The 19,074-nt window shown below is 43.8% G+C and overlaps 1 protein-coding gene across 9 annotated transcripts in view; it reads left to right on the plus strand.

Moving 5' to 3' along the window:
• Positions 1 to 19,074, plus strand: part of LOC142575557 (uncharacterized) — an 84,932-nt gene that overhangs the window by 11,925 nt on the left and 53,933 nt on the right. For 6 of the 9 annotated variants that reach the window (XM_075684998.1, XM_075685000.1, XM_075685001.1 and 3 more), the window contains 4 exons: positions 4,961 to 5,065; positions 5,873 to 5,973; positions 7,463 to 7,567; positions 11,175 to 11,279. In XM_075684998.1, coding sequence (XP_075541113.1) covers positions 4,961 to 5,065; positions 5,873 to 5,973; positions 7,463 to 7,567; positions 11,175 to 11,279 — 416 coding nt within the window. Of the gene's footprint in view, positions 1 to 4,960; positions 5,066 to 5,424; positions 5,530 to 5,872; positions 5,974 to 7,462; positions 7,568 to 11,174; positions 11,280 to 19,074 lie in introns of those variants that run through there. The other 3 variants (XM_075685003.1, XM_075685005.1, XR_012826671.1) reach the window with 2 other exon arrangements.

The following is a 19,074-nucleotide window of genomic DNA, read 5'->3' on the forward strand; positions in this document are numbered from 1 at the left end:
GTAACTTGAAGCAGCCATAGCCACCAATAACACACAAGAGATGATTATGAAAATTTTAATATTGTTTTTTGCTCTACAGGGTGTCCTAACTATCGTGCACAAAGTTTTAGAAATATGTAAATCTGATGTAACTAGACAGAACGAAGGTAATGTTGTTTGCCATCGCTTGGAGATACTCGGATTATTTTTTGCATTCTGCCTAATTGCATAATAATGCTTAATTAGTTAATAAACATCTAAATGAAAAGTGGCAATGAAAAGTTGTACAGCAACATGACAGCCTCCCGATGCACTTTTCTGTAATGAGTAACAGAAAAGTGTTTTTCCAAGGACTAAGCCTGCGAATAGCCGTAAAGTGTCTTGAGTGGCCAGTCACGTGGCAATTTTGTGGTGCAAAGCCACGAATACAACTTGAATGAGTTCTTTTAAGAAAAAGACTTAGGTATGAAAATTATCCTTCTTTATGTAGCCTGTGGAAACAAGGTTTGTTAGAATGTCCATGGCCCTCAAGGAAGATGCCGAGGCCACAGGCAGTTCCTCCAGTGACCATGAAAAGGCCCCCTGGGCCACAAGTCTAATTTGGCACCCCCCACCTTTCTCCTGCAGCTTTTCTGTCTACTTAGCTAACCACGTGGGCCAAAGATGGTAAAGGGAAAAAGAATCAACAGCTTCAAACATAGAACTTGCTCAAGCTCAATGCATTTTTGTATATGATATGGTCTTCATACGGACACCTCTTTCCCGCAGAGAATTAGCAGTAAAAAAACGGCTTACGAAGGCTTGATATTAGCCAGGATGATTTGGCATAGATATAATGATTATGAATGTTTCTGGTGAAGGTAGGGGTAGTAGAGTGAATAATCAAAGCATTTATATATAGATTAAAAGACATTTCGTTCCAGTGCCAGAATTTTAAATAATCCCAAATATTTCTTGTGTTTGATATTCTATGCACATCGAGTGACAGTGCTTCTTGATGCTTGCATCTTGCTGACATCATTCTTATGCTGCATAATTCACCTGTTTAAATTCCCTGTTTCTCCCATTCAAGGAACTCTACATTCATCATAGGAACCTTGTAGAAGAGTTCCAGGAACTTGGTGATGAGATTAGAGGGCAGCGTGCACCCCAGGCTTAGATATGCATTCAGGAGCCTCATATCTTGCAAATGTTAGAAATACTCCTGCTAAGCAAGTTCTTGGTGTCATACCAGGTTATTTGCAAATACGAATTTGCCTTAATTGGGAAAACAGTCAATCTAAAACATGTCAAGCGATATCGCTGACAATGCACACATTGCAACTGAACTAAATACAGATAAATATAGCACCAAATACAAGAACCATTGGCAGGATGCCATTCTTTCAGTGGAATAAAATCTGGAATCTCTTATAATCCAGACAACTAAATACCTCACGAGGGTTGCGACGTGAAATATACATGTACTTATTCCTCATTTTTTTTACTTTAAGACCCGATAATACTTAAACAGCAGTGAAAGAACTGAGATCACAGTACATGAGACTTTATATTGCTCCAGAAATCAGTTTCTCTGCCGATTGCAGCATCCGACACTAACAGTTTTTGACAGCAAATGTGAAACAGAAGGCACATAAGACTTAAGGTAGTGCTATTGACTTAGATATCTTGGGAACGAAGCCAATAATGTACATATTATGGCCCTACATGTCGTTACCTTTAAACAACAAAAAGGTAGGGGGTTTGCGTTTTGCAAAACTGCATGGAGGTTTTTACTGCTTTAGGCTATACAGGTGCACTAATTTACACAGATCACACTGTTTACCTCTTCACGGCCCAGGTGTCATATGAGATAAATCCATTGGAGAGCTTTAACTTGCCCTAAATGTATTACAGCTGTGTACTGGTAAACTGGCAGCAGCTTGCCGTGCTTGTGGAAAAACAATTGTAACTGCCATATTGTATGTAACTGCTAGTACACAGGCATTGGCAACAGCAATGGTTAGGGTACACTTTTGTTCTACTCTGGGGTATGCATCCTCCACCAGAAAATTTTTTTTTCAGTCTTCCTCTTCTACCACATTGGAAAGTGAAATGGGGTGTAATTTGTAGAGTATACTCTTGCGTAAACTTCATAAGCATTTCTTGTCTGTGCCACAGGTCATTGTTGCTATGGCTGTAAAAAGCAGGGTGCCTGTTTACAGCACCCGTAGGGAAGTTCCTTTGAATCTTTAACGAACAGTAAGGGTAATGAATAATCGAGTAATTTTTAGTAATTTTCAACAAATTTAGCACTCCTTGCTTTCCACTGTGGTGTTTTTCAAACTCTAATATTGGCACAAGGTTTGACTGCAGGATGTCATTTTGTGTGTGAAAGAGTGCACTTGTGCACATAGCAACATTCTGCTGCACAGAATGTCATTAGCTTTCGTATGCATTGGTCACTATCTCTCAAACGGCTGCTCCTTTGTTAGTTGGAATGTAGCATTAATGTAAAGCACATTTGGTGTTCTAACAAGAATTGTGCCCTCAAATCCCCTAATTCTCCTCACTTGATGCCTTGAGTTATAATAGCATGGTTGACACCATGAGAGTCAGTGTGGTGTATAATTGTGTCTATGGTGGGATGGGGGGTGTACAATAAATTGAGCAACTTTTCCAGATGGCTTGAATCAGTATTGTGGAATGCTTTTTTTCACTCACTGTTAGCAAGTTTCACTTTGGTTGTGGCAACAAGTATAATGTAGTTCGCTAGTGCTCCTGCCAACATATATAATGTGCATGCATCTGTGTTGAAAAAAAGACCAGCTAATGGTTTGCCAGGAGCTAAGGTCCATTTAGACAATTAAATTTTGAGCTTACAGCTGTGGAAATAACTGGTGAATGAAAGCCCACCCAGTAGAACTGCCCATAATATTTTCTTTCATTATAATAATGCTGAAACTTTGATCAGCATTTGAACTGACTTGTTTAAAAAATGACCCATTTCCTTGTTCAAGTATGACAAAGGTTCCACAGGAAGACAGAAACTTAAAGAAACTTGAAGCCGTCAACAGCAGCATGAACATAAACAGCGCTCGATGTTTTGCCATCTTGCACCTGGTTATCATATTGTCCATCCCATTTTTTTTCCACAGGCTGTGCTCTTTTATGGTCATACCCAGTTTAATTTTAATGTCCCTATTCTTTAATATTTGGTCAGTATATCTTTTCTTCATTGGCATTCAACAAAATATGTATTCATAATGTGCCTTCATTTACCATTTACAGTGATCTTAACCAGATGCATCTTGTTTAACAATTTATTTTTCTTAATTCTTCGTTCCTTTTTCCAAATGTGCGAGCTGTTTATCTTAATACCTATTTTGACTTCTGGGAAAATTAGGTCTCCTGGATTAATGACTGCTTACATGTGTACGTTTTCTGTTTTGGTCACCCCTACTCTTAGCAAGAACTGACAGCAGTGCTCATACCTGCTCCATCCCAATCACCACTGCTAAGCACACCCTTGCTGCCTTTATTTTAACACTTTGGCTTCTCTTGACCTATTATATGCACCAGCTTCTCCCGCAATGTGGCTAGGGGTCAGTGAGCTATGTACAATCAAAACAACACAGCCAGCGAAAACATTTGCTACCCTGATGACAAGCACCTATGTCTAAATGTTGGCTACAGCAACATCCCTTGTTCCAACAATGTTGGTCTACTTGTTTTTCTACTGCGGCTTTCTTATGAGGATGGAAATTTATGCATACTATTTGTTTCTCTTAACAGCAGCAAGTTTATTCTTGCAAGGTGTTTGTGGTCAAGAACAACTTTCACCAGGAAAAAGTGCAAGACGAGTGATTGAAGAAAATAAAGTTGCTTCTGCGATCTAAGAACTTGAGCACTGAAATGTTGCACCTTTTTGTACATATTATGCAATGCATTTGTATCACAAAGTTCAAAGTGTTTTATGTCAGTGTGTTGGCATGACAATTTTCTCAATGGTGACCGGCTGCTTCGCCTATGAGCTGCCTTCATGACATTTGAATTGAAGGAGATGTATTATCGTAAACAAAACTACCCTGGAAGTGCATCGACCAAATAGCATTGCTGTTCAAGACCGCTGAAAACAGTGGGTCACGTATGCACATTCCGAACGCAGATGTTAGCACTGCTGATCCCAGCAAATAGTGCACCAATAAAATGGCAGACTCTCGCGTGTCCTGGGCAATTTTGTCCTCGATGGCACATTCTCCGAACAATGGATGTGCTCTGCAAGACTAACTACAGCAAGCACCTGTTCCTTAACGGATATAATACTGATTTAGCATACGGAGTCTTTTGCTTTCTGAATACGGCAAGCACCTGTATTTTAACGGTTATAGTACAGATTCAGCATACAGTGTGTTCCATTTTCTGAAGGCGAGAAGCACCGTACTTTAACAGTTATAGTACAGATTCAGAATACAGAGTCTTCAGTTTTCTAGATACAGAAGCACTCTTGTATTAGTCTCTTTTTTACAGTTGTCCGTTCTACGGAAATGACCGTTCCTTACTTGTAAAGTTAGGCAAATTTTTCTTACAGCGTAGCTAGCGAGGTCAAAATTGACACCATCAATACTCAAAATGATGAACAAGGTGTAAGTGAATGCTTTCTGTTAATTCAAATACACTTTCTTTGTTTTTCTCACAAGCTGTTGGTGTGTATGTCAGCTCTACCAATATTACGTAAAGTTTGCCAATTCGGAGGCACCTAAGCGGGCCCTGAACCACTTACATGCTTATAGAAGTGGAGAAAGGCATTTGAAGTTAAAATATGCTATTTAATTAATTTATATAAATTTCTGCGCCGCGCACGTACGACCGCAAAACTTTGGCTGAGATGTTCACAGAAACGTAGGCTATCCGCGGACTGCATTTTCACCGAGCCCGAGGGGCGGCTCGGGAACCCCCTTGCGTATGTCCCGGCTTGAATATGTATCGCCATGTGTTTCAGCTCGCCATGCACCCGGGATACGAGTTTACCACGGAGACGAACGGGCACCTGCTGGCTACCGGGGACAAAATCAACTCCATCAGTGCTCAAAACCATCAACAAGGAGTAAGTGAATGCTTTCTGTTAATTCAAATACACTTTCTTGGTTTTTGGCACAAGCATATGCACAAGCATATGTCAACTCTACCAATTTTACGTAAACTTTACGAATTCGGAGGCACCTAAGCGGTCCCTGAACCACTTCCATGTTAATCGAAGTGGAAAAAGGCATTTGAAGTTAAAATATGCTATTTAATCAAATTTATAAAAAGTTTTGCGCCGCCCACGTACGAACGCAAAACTTTGGCCGAGATGTTCACAGAAACGTAGGCTATCCGCGGACTGCGTTTTCACCGAGCCCGAGGGGCGGCTCGGGAACCCTTTACATATGTCCCGGCTTGAATATGTATCACCATGTGTTTCAGCTCGCCATGCACCCGGGATACGAGTTTACCACGGAGACGAACGGGCACCTTCTAGCTACCGGGGACAAAATCAACTGCATCAATGCTCAAAACCATGAACAAGGAGTAAGTGAATGCTCTATTCTGTTAATTCAAATACACTTTCTTGGTTTTTGGCAGAAGCTTTTAGAGTATATGTCAACTCTACCAATTTTATGTAAACTTTACGAATTCGGAGGCACCTAAGCAGTCCCTGAACCACTTCCATGTTAATCTAAGTGGAGAAAGGTATTTGAACATGTGCTATTTAATTCATTTATGTAAAGTTTCGCTCTGCGCACGTACGACCGCAAAACTTTGGCTGAGATGTTCACAGAAACGTAGGCTATCCGCGGAATGGAGCCCAAGGGGCGGCACCGGAACCCCTTACATATGTCCCGGCTTGAATATGTATCACCATGTGTTTCAGCTCGCCATGCAGCCGGGATACGAGTTTACCACGGAGACGAATGGGCACCTGCTAGCTACCGGGGACAAAACTCCATCCATGCTCAAAACCATGAACAAGGAGTAAGTGAATGCTTTCTGTTAATACTGTTAATTCTGTTTCTTGGTTTTTGGTATGTCAACTCTACCAATTTCACGTAAACTTTACGAATTCGGAGGCACCTAAGCGGTGCCTGAACCACTTCCATGTTAAGCGAAGTGGAGAAAGGCATTTGAAATTAAGATATGCTATTTAATTACAGTGAAACCTCGTTAAACCGTAGTTGGCCGGAGCTCGGGAAGGGTACGTACTAAACGGTAGTACTGTTTAACCGAATAGCATGAGATCGCCCACTTACCTGTCGAAAACGGAACTCGGAGAGAGTGCGATGAAAGGGGAAAAAACATGCAGCATTTATTCACTTCGCGCGACAAAAGCGTTATTTTCGTTTGATGCCGCGGCGGCCTAGCACGCCGACGATAGCGGCCTCAAACTTACTGAAGCTGCGTGCCAGCTTTTCGGCCAGCCCCCTCTTCTCGGCAAACACTCGCATGGCAGATTCCTCGTTGGCGTTACGTATTCACCGTGCACGTGCGCAGTAGTGCTGCAGAAGTCCCGGGGGCGCCTTTTTCGTTACGGGTGCCGGAGTTTGGAATAATTTTCATTTGGAATAGAGTTACGTTATCGCGCCCCTATTGTCGTCGCGACGATTGCATTCATGAGGCTGACGCAAAGCGCAGCTTATGCCACTGTCGGGCCTGAAATGCCCGTGCTATCGCTTTCCGTGTCGTCCTCGTCACTGTCGCTAGTCGACACTTCGGCAACAACAGAGGCAACGATGGCGAAAAGTCGAACCTCGTAGCCGACATATCTTCGTGGTGGCAGCAGCGCTGCCAAGCAACTTCTTCGCATTCCAAATGCCACACACTGTAGTCAGCAGCAGATCCCTGTTGCGTGTCAGCGCCGACTTCTTCGTGTCACGTTCGATAGCACGGACGATGTCTAATTTTTCTTCTATGCTGAGCACCCGGCGTCTTTTTTATCCAAGCTTCGGAACGACGCGAGTCCTCGCTTGCACGACGCCATAACTCTCTCTGGCACCGCGTCGAAATGATGTTGATGTTGATGTGGCTTCACATGCAAACGCACAGGGCGCTTGGAGGCCGTTGTTCCGATCTCTGAGGTGTGTTGTTCTGCCGGGCCACCTGATAGAGACGGCGCAGCGCCGTGTTTGCGCGACGAAAAGTTCAAACGCTACGTTTGAACCGATGCGTACGCAGTAAGCTGGTACGGTTTATGCGGATACGAAACACATTATGTTCAATGGCCGCTGAGTCGGGGATTTGACTTTACTACTTTAAAACGAAACTACTGTTTAAGCGGGTACGGTTTAACGAGGTTTTACTGTAATTTATATAAATTTCTGCGCCGCGCACGTGCGACCACAAAACTGGCTGAGATGTTCACAGAAACGTAGGCTATCTGCGGACTGCGTTTTCACCGAGCACGAGGGGCGGCTCGGGAACCCCTTACGTATGTCCCGGCTTGAATATGTATCACCATGTGTTTCAGCTCGCCATGCACCCGGGATACGAGTTTACCACGGAGACTAACGGGCACCTGCTAGCTACCAGGGACAAAATCAACTCCATCAATGCTCAAAACCATGAACAAGGAGTAAGTGAATGCTTTCTGTTAAGGGGGGACGCGGGGATCAGATCGCGAAAATCGCAAAAAATATCGATTTTTGGCAACGACGCGTTTCGGTATCTGCAATGCCTAATCTACATTATATCAAAATGGTTTGGCTGAAAACGCACTAAAAGTGCCCGAAAAAAATAATTTATCAGTGTATAGGGCGAGAAAGCAGCTTCAAATCGCGTAAAATCACCGCAGTTCGCGGAGCCCTAACTCGTCTTTCCCGCCACCGAGCGCCGCCATCTTGGTATCGTTCGAAAGCTCGAAGTTTCGCCGTTCCGTTTCTGAATTCTTCGGTCGTCGCCATCTTGTAACAAACACACAAACACAAAAGAAGCGCGGGTCTGCTAGAGGCTGTCACACGGGCCCTGCGATGAAAGCGGGCCTCCGATTGGTTCCCGCGCTGAAAGGCGTCTCGCCATTGGTTGCTGCTGCGGCAGCGGGCAAGCTGGCAACCACGGCCGGCCGCAGTTGTCTGCTTTGCAAACCACGCCGGCGTTGGTCTTCATTTGACACTCGCAGAATTCGGATTTCTGAAAGCTCTCAGATCAGTGATGGATCGTCGCTCGTTCGAAAAGAAATTTTTGACGAAGCACGCCTTCGGAAAACGGAAGCGCAAGCCTCCTACGGCGAGAAAAAGACGGCGGCCAGCGGGAGAAGCGGAGCACCCTACTGAACACGCGGATAACGTGCCGTGCTATCTTGCACCGCGCGATTCCAGCAGCGAAGCCGACAATCGCCCTGTGCCATCTACCCCGATAACCAAGCCACCGGAAGACGTGCCAACGGAGGCTCTCGCACCTGTGCGTACGGCCGCGTGCGTCAGCAACCGAGATCGCGTCGTTGGAGGTGACGCGGGTCGAAGATCACAATCGCCAGCAGAGACGGTGTACCCTGTTTCCGACGCATCGTGGGACAGGGACGCGCAAACTGCGAGTGAGCCCCAACCGTCGACGAGCTACAGTATGGTGACTCAAGGTTCACCAGACGAATCTTCGCCCGAACGTTGCACGATTCAGGCGCGCCTCGAGCCGCATTTCGTCTCAGCAGTGACAGCAGAAGCGCAGGCGTGCAGCGTTCGCCACTCCCTTCGCGCAGTGTCCGCAACTGAGCGGAAGTTCAGTTTGATGGACCAGCAAGGCCAAGAACAAATTTCGGCCCCTTGTGACAGTGAGTACATTATTGTGCAGTTTTCCGCGATTAACTCTTTGATCGCCAAAACTCTGTGCACAAGATGCCAACAGCGTTCTGTGAGTGTGCACTGCGATACTAGGCTCGGTCTGGCAGTGAAAATGGTGCTGTCATGCACTACTTGTGGCCCTATTGAGTCCCAGTGGTCCTCTCAAAGGAAGGAAAGTGCAAGGGTGTTTGATGTAAACATTCGCTCAATGCAAGCTGTTCAAGCAATAGGCAAAGGGCAGACAGCCCTGAACGATTTCTGGGCCACAATGAATGTGTCCCATCGTGGTTTGCACCACAAAACATTCCAGGGCCACTTGAAGGGACTGTTCAAGCCTGCTGCAGGGGAGGCTGCCAACAACATCTTTATAGATGCTGTAGCTGCTGTGAAGAAGGTGTACAGCGAGATGGAGGTTGGCTTCACTAAAAATGTGACCGTTATTTATGATGGCACTTGGCTCACGCGTGGTCACGGCTCCCACATTGGTGTTGGATGCATAACAGAATTTCATACAGGGCTTGTGCTGGACAGTGTTGTCCTGTCAAACTTCTGCCTTGGGTGTAGCCTGGGCCCAGCAGAGAGTGACCCCACATACCTTCAGTGGAGGCAGCAGCACCAGTGTCAAAAAAACACTGAAGTTGGCTCTGGGCGAATGGAAGTGGAGGCCGCATTGCAGCTTTTTGGCCGTTCATTGGCCAAGAACGACCTGCGATATACTGCAGTCATCTCTGATGGAGACAGCCGTGTTTTCCAGGCATTGCGAGACGAGCAGCCATATGGGTTTATAGCAGTCACAAAAGAAGACTGCATAAACCATGTGAAAAAAAGAATGGGCACTGGCCTTCGCTCCATTGTGAGCAAGGCCAAGAAAGGGGAACCACTTGGTGGCAAAGGTGGGCTCACACAACAGTTGATAAAAAAGCTCACCAACTACTATGGCCTGGCTATCAGCAAGAACACTAATGATGTTGCTGCAATGCAGAAAGCTGTCATGGCCACGTATTATCACGTGTCATCTACTGACAGTGACCCCCACCATGAGCTGTGCCCCCCTGGCCCTCTCAGCTGGTGTGAGCAGAGAGCAGCAGAAGCGAAAAAAGAACCACAGCCTGCTCACAAATACAAGCTTATGAGCAGAGTTTCCCAAGCCATGCTGCCTTTGTATCAACGTCTTTCAGACGTCCACTTGCTGGAGCGCTGCAAGGGTGGAAGGACCCAGAATGCAGCTGAAAGCTTGCACTCAGTTATTTGGTCAACATTGTCAAAGGATGAGCATGCCTCACGTTTTGCGGTAGAGACAGCAGTAAACGAGGCAATTTTGAAATATAATTCAGGGAGCCAAAGAGCTTACTCAGAAATGTGTGCTACCTTGGGTGTACATCCTGGTGCCCTTGCAGTCCAGAGGGCTCAAGAAAAGGATAAGGAACGCCTGAAGAAGGCATCTAAAGCCCACCAAACAAAGAAGCAAAGGTGCAAGAAGATGCCTGGCAGCAATGAAGCAAAATATTACAGCCCTGGTGCTTTTTAATAAATTTGCAGTGCTTTTAAAACTTTGCAGCCAGTTTTCTCTGTTGCGTATTTTTTGTCAATGACCTCGCTCGTGGAAAGCGTAGCACAACAATGGCTGGGCCGATTTTGGTCCAGTTTGTTTTGCTGTGATCCATAAGCTGTGCTGTACTTAAAGACAGTCTTGAAATGTTTCTTTATCTTTCCATTATTTAATTATTTCACAATTACTACATGGCTCCATGCAGTGAAGCACAGTCAGGTGCGTGTTATGTTGAACAAAAAATTATTAGTGCACCAAAAAAAAAATCGAACACTGTCTTGATGTAGATTAGACATTTGGGCAAACATGCAAAGTATTCCCAGCTCCCTATCATGTTTCGTTACTGTGCCAGGCTTTCCACAAGCAAGGAACTTATAAATTCTTATAAAACAAAAACTAATGAAGATATCTTTATGAAATTTTAGATTTGTCTCTTTCTAGCAGTATGCAGTGTGTGTGCCAAATTTCAGCCCTTTCTGTCAAGAAACAAGAAAGTTAGTTCCGATCCCCTCCTCCCCCCTTAATTCAAATACACTTTCTTGGTTTTTGGCACAAGCTGTTAGAATATATGTCAACTCTACCAATTTTACGTAAACTTTAGGAATTCGGAGGCACTTAGGCGGTCCCTGAACCACTTCCATGTTAATCGAAGTGGAGAAAGGCATTTGAAGTTAAGATGTACTATTTAATAAAATTTATATAAAGTTTTGCGCCGCCCACGTACGATAGCAAAACTTTGGCTGGGTGTTCACAGAAACGTAGGCTATCCGCGGGGTGCTTTTCCACCGAGCCCGAGGGGCGGCTCCGGAACCCCTTATGTATGTCCCGGCTTGAATTTGTATCACCATGTGTTTCAGCTCGCCATGCACCCGGGATACGAGTTTACCACGGAGACTAACGGGCACCTGCTAGCTACCAGGGACAAAATCAACTCCATCAATGCTCAAAACCATGAACAAGGAGTAAGTGAATGCTTTCTGTTAATTCAAATACACTTGGTTTTTCTCACAAGCTGTTGGTGTGTATGTCAACTCTACCAATTTTACGTAAAGTTTGCGAATTCGGAGGCACCTAAGCGGGCCCATAACCACTTACATGCTTATAGAAATGGAGAAAGGCATTTGAAGTTAAAATATGGTATTTAATTAATTTATATAAAGTTCCGCGCCGCGCACGTCCGACTGCAAAACTTTGGCTGTTCACAGAAACGTATGCTATGCGAGGACTGTTCTTTCACCGAGCCCGAGCGGCGGCTCGGAAACCCTTTAAATATCGCCCGGCTTGAATATATCTCAAGCCTGTTTCTCATGATGCGATTTTCGTCGCACCTGAAGTGCGATTTCCGTCGTTTGCGACCGAAATCGGCGTCGCAGTGCCGACCCCCGCGATTTTCGGCTGCGACGAACCGGTTGGTCGCACTGTCGCAGCGATCGCTGAGATTTTCTGTCGAAATTGCGCGGATACATGCGTGGAGAGCTATTTCGTCGGTTTGTTTTGGGAAATGGCATCGCGCTCAGCAGGCGCAATGCGCGGAGACATGGATTACCAAATTCGATACGTACGCGAAGGGGGAATAAAAAACTTGTACTGCAGATTCCATTCTCCCATTTCTACGCATTCGGTGACACGCCATGCGGCAAATAAAGTGCATTTTCACGCTCACTTCGTACACCTTTTCGAGTTGCCATGAGACGACATAGCCTTTTGGGTGCTTCAGAATTTTCTTCTATTGAATAGCATACAAGAATCGCACGTAAGGAGCAGCTTAAAATAGCAGCTTAAATAAATTCAACCTCGGCAAGGGCAAGTGATAAGACAGCAAAGTACCCGAAGTTTCAACATTGTGCTGAACGCGGTATCGTTAAGTTGCATTTTCTTGACAGTTTTCAAGCGTGAATCTTCCGATGCATCTTAAAAGGTTAGCTTTCCTTAAATTTGACAGAGCAAAAGTGTAGACTATCGTGATGAATTTTCTAAAATAGTATCAAATCCGTGACTTGAATAAACAGCGTCGTTAATTTTCGAATATTACGTGCACGTTAAGTGCATATTACATGCACGTTAACATTGAATACGTTGCTGACTTTGTATCCTTACTGCATCTGTGTTAACATTTGCTTTGAAAGGTAATTAACTCTAGAGCTAGTAAATTAAGTAAATTCGCTTGCTACAGTGGCACAGTGACAACGCACCCATCTTCACCGTCATGTAAAACTCGTGCAACAATGCGAAAAGCAGGCAAACAGCCTGTTCTTGCGGGGATAAAACAGTCGAAAACGACACGTTAAAGAAAAGTAAATCAAAACTGCAGTGTAGTTAGCCAGTTGGATCCCTTCCTTGAATCTTTAAGTGCAAGAAGTTTTTGCACATTCACAGCTGATCAAGTGTGCAGATAGATTCATACCTACATGTTTCTAATAAGTTTGTAATCACATATATTAATATATGTGATCACATAACATATCACACACAATACATATGTGATTTATTCAATAAAGAACCGCACTTATTGCAAGTTTTACCTACATACAGGCAAGGAAAAAAAATGTCTGCAGAGAAATTGTTCAATTTATTCGCCTGCCACATTGACTATAGCATTCTGCTGCTAACACAAGGCGAGGGGTTGAATTGCCAGCCATGGAAGTCGCATTTCAATAGGAGTCATAAATAAAAAAAAGCTCTTGCACTTAGATTTAGTTCATCATCTTTTATTGAACCCTTAAACTTCCAAAGACTATTGCATGGGGGGGCATGCTTATGCATGATCTAACACGAGTCGAATGCAAAGGGCACAATTGTAAAACAACCATCTTCCGTGATAATTTGAGTGGGTAAACGTTCATTGCATCAATATGTATTGTTCAACAGCACTGCACAAATAAGCATAATCAGTTATAGCAAACGCTCTGTCAGAAAGCTGGTTCTACAGATGTACAAATGTCAAGACATGAATGCTCATACTACATTACACATAGCACAAAGAAAGCCTTTTTAAAGAGTTGTCCTGTCTGGCAGATATGAGTGGGCCTTAAGCAATAGAAACTTTATTGCGGGGCATTCTGTAATGCCGCTTATGAAAGAATGAAGAGAGTGAAGAGGCTTTTAACAGCAGTACCTCATGCTACTCTAATGAAAAATGAGCTAAAAAAAATTGTTAGAGCACTTAAGTTAAAATGTAACTTTCTGAAAGACAGAAAATTCCAGGTGAGAGTTGGAGGTACATTTGGCCCACCCACACCGACAACATGGGAATACTACAAGAAGTACTACAACCTATGGTGCACTACAGTCTATGGGAAAGCTATCTTATACAGAAATAAAGAATGATGCAACAAGCTTTCGGCAACACTGCAGACTTTTTTGGCCAGTCGGGCCTCTCATTTTCTGATAATTCAACTTACATCGACGTTGGAAAAAAGACTAGAATCAAGAGCTACCCCAGATAGCACATTGTGCTCCACATAGCTGGACCAATATACCCGCAAGTCAACGTCCACAAATGCTCAGCTAGTGTAAGACCATGACAGCACAGCCAGCACATGGGTGAAACAATTATGCCATGCCTGGACTTTGCCATCCTTGTAGACCTCTGAGAAAGAGCAAGCGAACAAACACCCAGACAATAGAGCTGCAGCCTGCAGCACAAATTCTTTGCCTCAAGTGCTCAGAACATGGTCCCAAGATACTATGTCAGCTAGCATATCAGATGCAAAGACGACTACCCCTCCCTTCAGAAACAATCTCGGGAGCACCTTAACTTAGAACGCAACAGGCCCATACCTTGCATTATGGAGGTAAACAATTAGGCCACGAGACTATATACAAATGCCAAACACACAGAGGAGGTTGCTGATTATGAAGATGCAAGCAAACATCAGGCACATATAGTACTCTGATGTGGTAGCAGTGTAACAGTAGTATGACACTACATAACACTAAACCCCATCTAAGTGACTACTACCATTCCAGGTCACCCTACACCTAGAAAAGCTGAACTGAAAGCAATCAAAGCAGCACCCTGCACAACACCCTGCATGGATTCACCAGAAACTGGTGGGGCCTGCACATCACACAACATTGTCGGGAAAATCAGAAAGTTGACACGCGACTTGCAAGCAAGCACATGGCCAAAATTTAAATTACAGGATACATAGCCATGCAGATATTCCAGGACACAAGCGGGCTCATAAGCCCAACATAAGCACTGAAAACTGGACGAGTTGGTGTGTATTCATTATTAACTAAAGTGCAACAGATATACGGACAGAAACGAAGTGCTGTGTGTATTCGCTTCGTTTTTGTCCATCATATTTCTGTTGCACTATAGTTAATGAATTCATGAGGCTGCACAGGAGAAGAACGATACCTCTGCCCAAGGGCCTGATTTCACATCCAAATCCATGCACTTGCATGCACGTGCACACACGCACACAAATGTTGCAAGGGTGCACAGCATGAAGCAGTATCAACAGGATGGCACTAAAGATGGATGAGGACTAACTTTCAAATAAGGTTCATTGTAAAAATGTGGTGATTTATACAAATTACCAGAAAAAAAGGTTATCTTTGAAGTCCAGATAAATATTGGTGCTTGATGCAGCCGAACATAAATAAAAATGCTACAGAAAGAAAATACAGAAAATTCCAAGTGCAGGAAAAAAATCATTACTATTGCCAATCCTTCATGCCCACACCTTTCAAGAAACGCTGTTCTTATTCCAATAGACAGGTTATGGCAGCGACATGGTGGGGAAGGCCGTTCCAGTCAGTTGCTGTTCGTGAAAAAAAATGAGTGGGGGTGCGCAGATGTATGGTTCTTGTCTTAGGGGCGAATAAAAAAACTTGCGATACAAAACAAGACTGGCAATGCGACGGCGAGCAGAAAGATCACGCAAACCTGATTGTAATTTTAGAGATGATATGCTAACGTCGTATGAGTATCAAGAGTGAATAAATCTGGTAGCTCAGTTTTGTACAGCTTCGATGGCATTTGTTAAATATGCTTGATGAGGGTTCCAGATGGGCGATGCGTATTCCAGTTTAGTTCTGATAAGTGAGATATGTGCTTTTAGTCTGACGTGTTGCAAGAAACCTAATGTTTTATTAGCTGATAATATTAGGTTAGTTACGTGCAGTCGCCAAGATAAGTCATGAGAAATGGTGATACCTAAGTATTTGTAAGACAGGACGAGGTCAACAGGGGAGTTAGAAACGGAATATTCAAAAACAAAAAGGTTGCGAGGGCGGTGAAAAGACATGTACTTACATTTGTTAGGGTTGAGTGTCATCATCCACTGCGAACACCAGTTTAGCACGAGGTTTAGGTTTGCCTGAAGGGATTCTTGGTCAGAAGGGTTAGTTACCGGACGATAAATAACGCAATCATCAGCGAAGAAGCGGATATGGCAAGATACGCGCTGGGGTAAGTCGTTTATGTAAATGAGGAATAACAAGGGACAGAGGACGGAACCCTGCGGGACGCCAGAGGTGACTGGGAGCGGGTTGGAGGATTGGTTATTAATGAAGACAGACTGAGAGCGATGCGTGAGGAATTCGTTAATCCACGCGATGATGTTTGGATGTAGGTTTAACTGGGAAAGTTTAAGAAGCAAGCGTTGATAAGGTACTTTATCGAATGCCTTAGCGAAGTCTAAGAAGATGGCGTCAGTTTGTAGATTAATATCAAGGTTGCCGTGAATGTCATGAAGAAAAATGGCTAGTTGAGTCTCGCACGAAAAACCCTTACGAAAACCGTGCTGTGACAGATGAAAGAAGTTATTGGAATCTAAGAATTGCATGATTTGGGAGTAAATGACGTGTTCCATGATTTTGCAGGGAATACTTGTTAATGAAATAGGCCGATAATTAAGAGGTGAATCGGTATTACCTGTTTTGTGCACGGGAACGACCTTCCCCACTTTCCAGTCTGGAATGGTTCCTTCGGAGAGTGATTGTGAAAACAATAAACAGAAAATACTGGAACAGGCTGGGTTAGCGTTCTTCAAAATTTTTGGATTGATGTCATCTATGCCGGCGGCAGATTAATTTTTTATTTTATCTGTTATGCACGCAATTCCACTACTGCTGAAATTTATGGCGTCCATGGTGGTAGGAATAATAAGTGGTAATGTAAAACATGGTGCTTCGGATTCGTCGGTAAAAACAGATGAAAATGCAGTGTTAAAGATGTCTGCACAGTCGGAATCGGCCACAATTTCACCAGCATTGTTAGTGAGGGTGATAGCGCGCGCTTCCTTCGGGTTTATCACCTTCCAGAATTTCTTGGGGTTATCAACTATCATTTTTGGTAGTACTACTTCGTAAAATGAACGCTTAGCACTTCCGATCTCGGCCAGGTATGCGTTCTCGGCTTCATAATATTTTTCCCATGCGTGGGGGTTTGCGTGGCGTTTCGCTGTACGAAATGCACGTTTTTTCTTGTTTTCGAGCCTTTTCAGTGTCTTTGTGAACCAGGGTTTCTGATTACTCTTTCGTAAACTGCATGACGGAATGTATTAATTTGTTTGTTCGATAACTTTATGTTTCAAAAGGGTCCAGTTCTCATTCACACTTCTGGAAAGATAGGACGTTTCAAAGACAGACAGAAGGTTCGTTATTTCAGAGTTAATTGCTTCGTAGTTTCCCTTATCATAGAGCCTAATAGTTTTCTGGGAAGTTTGTTTTAATTCATGTGAGAAGTTAAAGTTGGCATGGATTACTTTATGGTCGCTGATTTCTCGGAGGCCTGTAATGAAATTAAGACTGTCTGGATGAGTGGTCAGTATGAGATCCAGAGTGTTCGCTGCTTCCCCTGCGACGCGTGTCGGTTCGGATACAACTTAGGTCAAGTTAAAATTAAGGCAAACACCAATGAAGTCATTCAGCTCTTCTTGACTAACTATGGGCTGAGGTTGGTTACTCCAGTTGATATTGGGGTAATTGAAGTCCCCAAATAGTAGGATGTGTGCTTTAGGGTGCTTTGATACTAGTCTATTTAGAACATTGTGAAGCTTGCAGGGAAAGTCGGGACTTTTGCGAGGTGGCCTATAACACACACCAATTAATAACGTCAGAGGTGAGGCGCAGCACATAATCCACAGCATTTCTAAGTCTGACGCGACATTAATGGCAGAACAAGACAATTGTTCGCTGACTGCAATTAGACATGGCGTAGGTGGGGGATAGCGCGATGACCGGCAAGGATGAGTTGATTGTTAAGATATTTCTTTTACAGATTCTGAAAGTTCATCAAAAACGTAAGGTTTGGGGCCAATATGCAAAGTTTTAAATCTCAGGGAGAAAGGCACGGACTTCGCCCTGGCAAAAGCGACAAGATGTTTCCGGCAGTTTTGAACGCGGCGCGAAAAGTCTTCACCTACGCTGTAGTCTGTACCTTTGAATTTTGAACCTTTAGAAAGAATTGATTCTTTAGTTTTAAATTATGTAAACTTGACGATAATTGGGCATTTCCTGTCCTTAGAGTGTCGTCCGAGGCGATGGGCGCGTTCAATGTCGCTAGGGCTCAACTGGGTGTCCAGGTGGTCAGAGCAGTGGCGAATGATCAAGTCTTCTGTTAGCGAATACGTTTCAGTGGGGTTGGTATCGGGTAAACCATAGAAAAGTAGGTTATTGCGCCGAGAGCGATTCTCTGCGTCATCTAGACGAGCTTGCAGCACACCAACTAAACGAGACGTTGCAGCCGAAGTGGCCTGAAGCCCCTCCAGATCATTGCGGAGTGTAGATAGACATTCGCAGTGAGCTTCTAAGGCGCTGAGATGCGCACTGGTGAACATGCGCACTTGGTGATCACAATGTTTTCTTCCCTGGACTTGTATATTTATGTTTTCTCCCTTTCCAGTTTTTATGTTCGGTTGCATCAAGCACTAGGTTTTAGCATGTTTTATTGCTGTACTACTTTCTGATAGCCTTTATAAATGCTGCATTTTCACAATAAACCTCTTAATTACAAGTTAGCGGGCCCTGTTCTTACTGCTTCACACTATACATTCTTGCTACATTGGCCAAATAAAATATTTTATAAGGTACACAGAAGCATCATCAGGAATATTAAATTGATTAGTTGCAGTCTAAAAAATAAGGAATAGCCTGGTTGCAAACGGCACCGGAGAACACGTAGGATGAACAAGAAAACAGAGATGATCTAACAAACAAAAGTTTGATGTACACAAGTAAATGCTGGCTGACAAGCAATAAACAGAACATACACAAAAAGGAGAAGCAAAAATTGTGTGTTTCCTGACAGGAAATGCATCCATTTCTATTGGAGGCCATGGTGACCAGATTATCTACAGCTTCCATAATTTCTTTAGGCAGCTGATCTGCACAGAATGCTAGCTTCTTCCTCTACAATGCACGCTCAGATGTCGAGGATGCATTGTAGAGGAAGAAGCTAGCATTCTGTGGAGATCGGCTGCCTAGAAGGAATAATGGAAGCTGTAGATGCAAAGACACTGGGATAATCTTGGGTAAGCATGGCCTCTGTTACACTTTCAGAGATCGATGCGTTTCCTGTTTGGATTTGTATGGACACACATCAGATTTTGCTTCTGCTTTTTGTGTAAATTTGATTTATTGATGACGATGACGGCATGATAGCGACTGTATGAACAAGACGCCATGACAGCGATGCCATGCCAGTTGTGGCATTTGTTTGTTTGTTTGTTTGTTTTTCTAAGGTACTTTAGGGTCCATAAGGTGCATTAAGTAAGGGGGTCATCACAGTAAGAAAATTGCAAA

Source organism: Dermacentor variabilis, chromosome 3 (assembly GCF_050947875.1).
Source record: "Dermacentor variabilis isolate Ectoservices chromosome 3, ASM5094787v1, whole genome shotgun sequence".
Classification (NCBI taxonomy): Eukaryota; Metazoa; Arthropoda; class Arachnida; order Ixodida; family Ixodidae; genus Dermacentor; species Dermacentor variabilis.